The 8,948-nt window shown below is 40.1% G+C and overlaps 1 protein-coding gene across 1 annotated transcript; it reads right to left on the bottom strand.

Annotated features, from left to right (window-relative positions):
* Positions 1-110: 110 nt before the first annotated feature.
* Positions 111-8,545, bottom strand: LOC140348913 (aminopeptidase N-like). The gene is made up of 21 exons (XM_072435047.1): positions 8,200-8,545; positions 7,733-8,024; positions 7,270-7,412; positions 6,813-6,949; positions 6,605-6,731; positions 6,147-6,301; positions 5,959-6,072; positions 5,732-5,875; positions 5,438-5,503; positions 5,299-5,364; positions 4,894-5,069; positions 4,599-4,675; positions 4,352-4,485; positions 4,215-4,270; positions 3,271-3,418; positions 3,107-3,198; positions 2,827-2,937; positions 2,576-2,740; positions 2,134-2,274; positions 1,407-1,488; positions 111-733 (listed from the first exon to the last, which is right to left on the bottom strand). Exons 1-21 carry the CDS (start codon positions 8,516-8,518, stop codon positions 575-577), a joined length of 2,904 nt encoding a protein of 967 aa, XP_072291148.1. The 5' UTR covers positions 8,519-8,545; the 3' UTR covers positions 111-574.
* Between the last annotated feature and the right edge of the window lie 403 nt (positions 8,546-8,948).

Below are 8,948 nucleotides of genomic sequence, written 5' to 3'. Positions count from 1 at the left end.
ATGTTAAACAATTAAGATAAATAAATAGAAAAGATAAAAAGATATCCTACCTCAAGAATCTTACTCAGAAATTATCAACTACTCACACATCAAATGACCACAACATTAAATATTAAATATAAATTGTTTTATTTCTTAAAATAGAATACAATCTTTGTAGAACATTTCTCTACAAGCATTCACAGTGTCAGCAGTGGAATAAAAGCGAGGGTGAATCTAAACACTTTTATTTAACACCATGGCAACTAATTTGATAATCCTGTCTTAAAAGATGCCAAATATAAAATAATATCCTAGTTGTATTGATTTATCTCATTGACTATATGACAGTGTATACAACAAATACAGGTTATTGTATAACAATTGGAACAACAATTTCCAGTTTGAATTTAATTTCCTAGTTAAATATAAAAATACAAAAAGACCTATCAGAGATAGACTAACTACCCATAAAATTGGATAGTAATAATCAGGCCCATTGACAGTAATTTGGGGCCCGGGGAAAGACTCTCCCGCGACCCGGGTCCCCCTCTATTATAAATTAATAGAAAGGTAATAATAGTGTGTCTATTAATTATGGTTTTAAAGCCTCGTCTTGAAACCATTTGGATACAATGTTTTTGTTCTCCTCGATCCACTTCATGTTACTGATGGTCCTCTCGATGGACTGATCCACTGCCAGAGTCCCAGAGCCAAAGCCCGTCTCTGCATGGTCCGCTTTGAACTGCCTCAGCTGTCAACCAAGCAGAGCACACACTATTATAGTTGTACAAGTTTAAAAAAAAAAAGCATATTAAATTCAATCAATATCAAGAAATTGTTAATAAAATGCATGTATATTCATATTTATTATAGATAAATATGAGCACTTTCAAGGACTACATATTTTAAAATAGTAAGTGCAGAAAAGAACACTTAAAGATACACTACATAACTTTTCTGATGGGGTCTGCTTGTCTCATCGTGTTATTGCTTTGTCTCACATTAAGACAATTGCTTTTTTTTTCAATGACAGCTGTTTTTATTGCTAAATACTGTCATGAAAAACATGCATTCTTATAGTGAGCAGGGTCGCCTCTCCACAGACTTCTAACCTCTAACTTGCCCTGGTGGCTGCTCCTCCATGAAGATGGATACAGTTAATACCTCACTGTGGAACATTCCTGGCAAAGCAACGTCTCCACAGATACAGACCCTCAAACAGAAAAGTGACATAGTGCACTTTAACTGCACTTTATGTCTTCATAACTATGTATGGGTTTCAACTTCCTGTTTATAGGTGACATTTTGAGGACTTTTGTTCATTCAAAATATTGGATATTTTACTTTAAATTCTTAATTGCTGTGACAACGGTGCAATTTTTTCACTCTGAAATCCACGGATAAACAAAGTGAGAAAAACAAACCTGTTGAAGCTCAAAATCAGTGGAGAAGCGTTTTGTGACTCCGTTGATGAGGTTGGAAAAGGAGAAAGAGCCTCCTCCATACCTAAAGACACACACAACACCTTCCATAACCCGATCAAACATTTCACATAACAGTAACAGAGGTGGGTCTGAATATGTGGTATTTTCAACTGTAATTTACATCTTCAACTTTGCATTCTTACCATTTTCCAAAATGGTATAATCTAAAAGGCACATCATATTAAATAAAAGTAATAATGAGTTAATTATGTTATGCACGTTTGGCAATGTCCAGCTGAAGGGGAAGTGCTGCCGAGTTATCATTGACCTGTGGTCATTGCTCTCGTAAACGCTCACAGCCAATAAAGCTGCCATGGGATAGAGTTTGTGATGTTTTATGGTCTGTATGCGTCAGGAAACATCTGACTTTACACGCTAAAACATTTAATGAGTCCATCAAATATGACTCAGCGTTCTGCAAATTATACTGAACCGGAAAGACCAAAATATATCGAGACCCTAAGGCAAGTTCAGTTATTTTTCTACCTTTATCGTGGCATTCTTTTAAATTACATGGTAACACATTCTATACAAGCACAACCCACAAAAGCAAAGACATTTTACCTGCCAATCACCAATTGCCTTCATAAAAAGTAATGTAATCTGAAAGCCACTCTTTGAGAAAAGGTAAATAAAAACAAGATTTGGTTGTTTTGAAAGTACTCACTCATTGAAAATGTATGTCCAGCGGGCTCTGACAAAGTCCCATGCCAGCGCCTGACCCACTACATTGTTGGAAATGTAGACAATGGTAGAGGTGCCGTCCTGTTTGCGGATCATGTCTGGCATTAGCGCGTATTCCAGGTACCTATAGTGAAAAGGACACTTGGTCTAGAAATTGCTATATTTTCAATAACTTAACTGACTGAAATGCTAGTCCCTCGATCTTTTAAATATAGTATTTGTCAGTATTCAATTTACTGAGCTGAGAAACAGGAGGTCATGATGCCTAAAAACAAAGTAGTAACAACCAAGTGATGTAAACCAAGTAAACATAAAGCGACAGACTAGCCTTCCCACATATATATATACACTTACACTGCCCGTTTAGCTTGTTAAGCTCATAATAACATTAACAGTCTTGTTCATTGTTGATGGTGCCTTCCCACCTGTTGAGAAGCCATGGTTCCTTTGTGCAAGCCATTGCAGAACGCAGTTTGTCAGCTTCAATGGCATTGGACTTTTTAAACTGTTCCCATGCAAACTCCCACTCTTTAGCGCCCCCTGCTGCAATAGCATTGCAGTACACAGTGGACCGCAGGTTTGGGTGGATTCTGAAAGGTAGGAGTAAATTACCATTTACATGGGGCATTGAAAGAAATAATAATACCTATACCATATTTATAGTAAAGAGACTTACATGTTGTTGGTTGGGTTGTTCATCCACTGGTTAAACCAGCCTTTAACTAAATCTGTGCATTCCTGGAGGCCAGTTTTACATGCTAGACTGATGGCATTCACTTGATTGTACCTGAAATAAGAGGGAACTTATTAAAAGTCAGCATGCACGCTCTGTCAGTAGTTAATCTTATAATAATATTACTCATGAGAAAAATAAAAGTACTGAATAAGTGCAGCTACCAAAACTACTATTTTCATTATAGCTTCTATTACTTTTGCAACTTAAGTATTTTACTCACTGATCCATGTGACCAAGGGGAACACTTGTCCAGTCTCCTGTCAGGGTCTTGTAATGATTGAACAATGGTATGACTTGTTTCTGCAGATAGGCCTATAAAACAATTACATTTAGTGAGAATAAAGATCTAAATGGTTTATTTATTTATTTTTTACAGCAGCTCACCTGCATGAGGCCATACACCTCACTTCTGTCAAACATGAGATAGAAGAAGTCCATGTTGTCCAGGGCTGATTCCCAGGGCATGAAGTTCCTCTCATTCCTCAGGTATGTGGTGGTTTTAAGGGCCAGTACAGTGGGGATGATCTTGGCTCTACAAGAAAACGTGGAAATAATAACTACACTTATGATCTTTATCACATAAATCCTACAACTGGACATTCATCCATCCATCCATCCATCTTCTTCCGCTTATCCGGGACCGGGTCGCGGGGGCAGCAGTCTAAGCAGGGACTCCCAGCCTTCCTACTCCCCAGACACTTCCTCTAACTCCTCCGGGGGGATCCCGAGGCGTTCCCAGGCCAGCCGAGAGACATAGTCTCTCCAGCGTGTCCTGGGTCTTCCCCGGGGCCTCTTCCCGGTGGGACATGCCCAGAACACCTCCCCAGGGAGGCGCCCAGGAGTCATCCGGAACAGATGCCCGAGCCACCTCAGCTGGCTCCTCTCGACGTGGAGGAGCAGCGGCTCTACACCGAGCTCCCCCCGTGTGGCCGAGCTCCTCACCCTATCTCTAAGGGAGCGCCCAGCCACACGGCGGAGGAAACTCATGTCGACCGCTTGTATCTGCGATCTTGTTCTTTCTGTCACTACCCAAAGCTCATGACCATAGGTGAGGGTAGGAACGTAGACCGACCGGTAAATCGAGAGCTTTGTCTTTCGTCTCAGCTCCCTCTTCACCACAACGGTCCGATGCAGCGACTGCATCACTGCAGCCGCTGCACCGATCCGCCTGTCAATCTCACGCTCCATCCTTCCCTCTCTTGTGAACAAGACTGGACAGTTCATTAAAAACAAACTTTCGAAAGTGTACCATAAACATGCATGACAATAGTTATTGACAAAATACTTTCAATACTGCAATGGCAGGAGATAACATCACAGCAACATACCTGGCCATGTTGAATGCATCGTCCACCAGCTGTGCTCTGTTGATCACGGGAATAACCTACAAAACATGTATCTATGGCGTAAGGAACAACTAGAAGAGATGCCGCTATAAATAATACTGTATGCAGTTCGGACTTACTGTGTGATTGGTGCTAAGAGCATTCAGGAGTTTGTCCCAGTTGCCTTGATCATAGTTTACTCTGTAGTAACCCACTACATCCAGGTTGGCCAGCACCCAATCATTTCCAGTTGCTTTCATCGAATCAACAATCTCTGAAAAACAAAAAACATGGTCACGGACTGTTGTTAAAATAACTTTGATTAAAAGGTCCAGGTTCCTTTCACATGATGCAGGATTGAGATAGTGTGTGATTAAAAGGTCTTACTTGACTTTTGGACCAGCCATTCTGGAGACTGTGTGATACTAGTTTTCATCCACTTAATGGGTACAGTCCACTGGTAACTTCACAAAAAGAGTAAAACATGTTTATCTATAAAATACATGTGCAACTTAAATCAATAGGATGACACTACTTTCTAATACATTTCACTACATCGTGTCTAAATCCATCCCTCTTTTTATTCTAAATTGAAACAAGTGGCTACTTTTATGTTTAATGTCAGACAGTTTTTTTTTTTTTTAACTATTAGTATAACATAGTACATGAGTTTGATACATACTTATATAAGGATTCAACTGTGACTTTAGAGTCTGGGTCCAACAGGAAATGCTTCTGGGATACATTTCCTGTAGCTGTATCTATGGTGACCACTGGGAAGCCCATCTGCAGGACCCAAGTGTTCATGATTTCGGCCACTGTGCCTGGGAGGCTTAGTCCAGGTGTCTTTCCAACCGCCTTCAAAATTACATTTAAAAACGTATAAAAGAATAAAATTAGTGTTTCCAGCTTTAAGGGGAATGTTGCTTATATTTTGTCATATTTCTTTTTCAGATTGTCATGAAGATAATCTATAAGACCACAACTGTTTTTGTGTCGTCTTTGTATATATTTTTTTCCATAATACTAATTTCAAACACATATTAAAACATTAATCCACACAAACAAAATATAAATGAATACCTACATCTTGCAGGTGTTTCCAAAGATCTGTGTACACTGTGTTGCTAAATTGAAATTCTTTCAGATATGTCTGGAGGGAAGAAACATAAAAGTCAATAATTATGTTGTTGGTTGTGTTGCTAGGTTTTATATAATATGCATACCCGGAGTCCCATAGTGAACACATCTTCTGTAAGGAAATCTGAAAGCATTCTCAACACTGACGCGCCCTAAAAGAGTAAACATATTAGGGGTTGTATGAATAAAACAGGTAAAATACAGACATTTAAGAAAGTTCTTAATATGCAGACAATTATTACTTCTGTAAATGAAATGATATTAGTGGGTTCATTGTTAGCAACGATGGGTTTCACTTTCAGCAAGGACAGTACATTGTATTGTATTTAAACATGTTGCTTTTATTTAAAGTTGGATGTGAGTATTATTTATTTCGATACCTTGCTGTATGAGATGGCATCAAACAGCTCACTGATTTGCTCTGGTTTCTGGATGTCCTCCTCTTTAGAAGACAGGGGGTGAGACGAGGTCAAGGCGTCCACTGCAAACACTCTGTGAACGTCATTGAGCACCATCAGGTCTTTCTGTGAAAATAAATATACACTGGTTGAACACTACTGAAATGTCACTAATCTTAGACAGTTGTACTTTTAGGCTTCAAACTCACCACGCTCCAAGTAGGTTCAGCATGGTCTGCTCCCAGGTACTCCACATAGGACGCAAAGCCCTCATTCAGCCACAAGTCGTTCCACCATCGCAGAGTGACCAGATTCCCAAACCACTACACAGAGGACATTTGATAATATTGAATACATGTAGTGCCAATAAGCAAATATTGTTCTATTAAGGTCTAACCATGTGGGCTAATTCATGAGCAATGATGGTGGCAATGCGCTCTTTGTTGCCGTTGGAGGAGAAGCTCGGGCCGTAGAGCAGAGCGGTCTCTCTGTATGTGATCAGACCCCAGTTCTCCATGGCTCCGGCGTTAAAGTCGGGCAAAGCAATCTGATCTGAAGGCAAAAAAGAAATATTACTACAACACAGAGACTAGTTAGAAGTTACGGTCATGAGTCATCAAGTTTAAAGTTTATTTGTCCTGTATGTAACTGGAAAAATCTGGTAAAGTTGCCAAGGAAGCTGCTGATAAGAATAGATGTGGCTGATAACGATAAGACGTTATAAGGTTACAACGTTCATGTGATAAGGGGTTTTACACCTAATGTTCTCAAAGGCAGAATGTAGGGTCATAAACGTTTTATGAGGAAGTTTGTTATGTACTAGTTTGAATCTATAGCTTTGTTCAAAGTTCTCACCAGACTTTGGCAGTGGATAACTGGAATTGTAATACGCTTCAAAGAACTTGAGAATGGGTCCAGTTATGTTCAGAGCATAGTCTCCTTGCTTAGCTGCAATGGCAGACTTCCGGGCGTAGATGCGGATCTACATCAACACAACAAACAAACTCTAGTGATTGTATGTAGCTTAAAAGTGTATTGTCAGAAATAGTAGGGTTGTACTTACTAAGACATTATCAATGGTATTGCTGACATAGTCAAATTCGCTGACTATAAATGCAAGCAGATAGGTGGACATGATTTCAGTTGGTTGGAAGGAAGTTTGGGTCACTTCTTCAGCGTTTATCGTAATGTTTACTGACTCTGGAAAAAGAATGAAAATACACATACTTCATTCAGGATGTTCAATTGTACAGCTTTGTCACCCAGTGTGCCTTTCAGGCTGCTTTACACAATGATGTTGATGGTATTACATAGTTATTCAGCTCTGATACTAAAAAGCAATGAACTCTCGCCAGCCAAGGTCCATCCTTGACCTGATCGGATCCTCAGCGTTAATGATTTACTATGGTTGCTGTTCTATTGAAAACAAGTTCATCATCAAAATGATATGTTGAATCAATTGTTGTAAATCTTTGGTGCTTTACAATTATTAATTATATTTCTTGTGACCGCAAACATACCTTTCTCTTCCCCATTGGACAGGGCGACAGTTCCACGTCCATGGATGAGAGTGATGTGGAAAACGGCCTTCAGGGCAGGCTCGTCAAAACAAGGAAAGGATTTTCGGGCATCTGTCGGTTGCATCTGAGTTGTAGCAATGACTCTTTTTGGGGGGAAAGACAAACATTTAAAGCCTCACGTATGATCAGAGGTGGAACAAACATTTCTAGAAACTAAACCCTGTTAATGGCACGCTCCAGTTGAATTTTATTACAAACAATGATCGAAGAGGTACTGATATTGTAGTACAATGATTATGCTTACTTTTTCCTTGAATAAAATGTTCAGTATAGGAGTACTATACATGTTTGAAGTGTACTTAAAGACTGATGTGTTCCTCACCTAAGCCTGTGATATAAATGTCCTCACATGTTCAACAAAAAGAAAACTGGACTGAATTTAATCTGAACAAGCCGCACATACTTATTTTGCCCATTTTCGGTGTATTCACTCCTGTAGAAGCCGCCCAAGTCATCAGCCAGCTCTCCGATAAACTTTGTGCTGAGGCGGTATACGTGGTCCTTCATTAGTTTAGCATCCAGCTCGAGGACCAGGTATTGGGTCACTGTCTGCAGCCAGTGTGTCTTGATGGTGGGGACAGTGACACCAGCACTGACAGACACCAGAATGGGAGCTTCGGTGTAGTTCAGTTTATTGGAGTGAATGAGGATCAGATCTGTCTCCTCCACACATTTGAATTCCACACTAGAGTCACCTAAAAAAAGACACAATAAATCAAACTCAAATCTGTTATTTTCATTTTGCAACAATTCATTTAAGCAATCAAATCATCCATGGATTGAAACGGTGATAAAAGCAAATGGCCTAAGTTCTAAAGATCACAGCTTTGTTTGCATCCATAGTGATGTAGTAAGAGAGGACTTTCCCACCTGTGAAGATGTACAGTCCGGTGATTTTGTCTGGAGTCAGTCTTGGCCACAGCGTCAGGGTGTAGCGCTCTGGCACCAGGGTCTTGGGCAGCCGGTACTGGTCCCAGGGTTTGTTGGATGGGGCAGGTGTGGTGGCTGGAGGTTTGGTTGTGCTTCCTCCATTGGTTGTGCTTCCTCCATTGGTGGGTGATATTTCGTTGTTTTTGGATTTTTCCTGTGAGTAAACAACGGACAGGGCGATGATGGTGGCAACAGAGGCAGCTCCCACAATGATAAGGAGCACGGCGACGCCTTTGCTGAGGAAGAACCCCTTGCCCATGTCTATGGTAAAGCTCACACCACACAAGATCAGCACGTGTGGCCCATGGACCTGTATTTGTAGCCAGGCCAGTCCGCCCACACCTTATCTACAGGTGATACATTAACACTCAGAACAATTGAGCTGTGTTCCATTTAGAGTTGAGCTGTATCATTTCACCATCTTGCCAGAGACTTTATGGATAAAACTAGAGTGGGCCAATTAAAAAAAAAACTATCTTTGGGTTATATTGATTTATTGCACCTAACAAAAGCTTTGGATAGCTTTTGGTGGACTTCTTTGGATGAGTCCATTGCTTAGGTTGTTATGTTACCTTATCTGTTATCTGGTGAAAAAATCAAATAAGTAAAAATGATGACACGTCACAGCACACGTGTATATGAGTTGTTGCACAATACTGAAGTCTGAAGAAAAGGTCACGCAAACTCCA

This window comes from Eucyclogobius newberryi, unplaced genomic scaffold (assembly GCF_026437365.1).
Source record: "Eucyclogobius newberryi isolate DKJ021-1_F unplaced genomic scaffold, fEucNew1.0.hap1 SCAF_7, whole genome shotgun sequence".
In the NCBI taxonomy this organism is placed as follows: domain Eukaryota; kingdom Metazoa; phylum Chordata; class Actinopteri; order Gobiiformes; family Gobiidae; genus Eucyclogobius; species Eucyclogobius newberryi.
The sequence above is the reverse complement of the archived record's forward strand: the minus strand, read 5'-3'. Positions and strand labels throughout refer to the sequence as shown.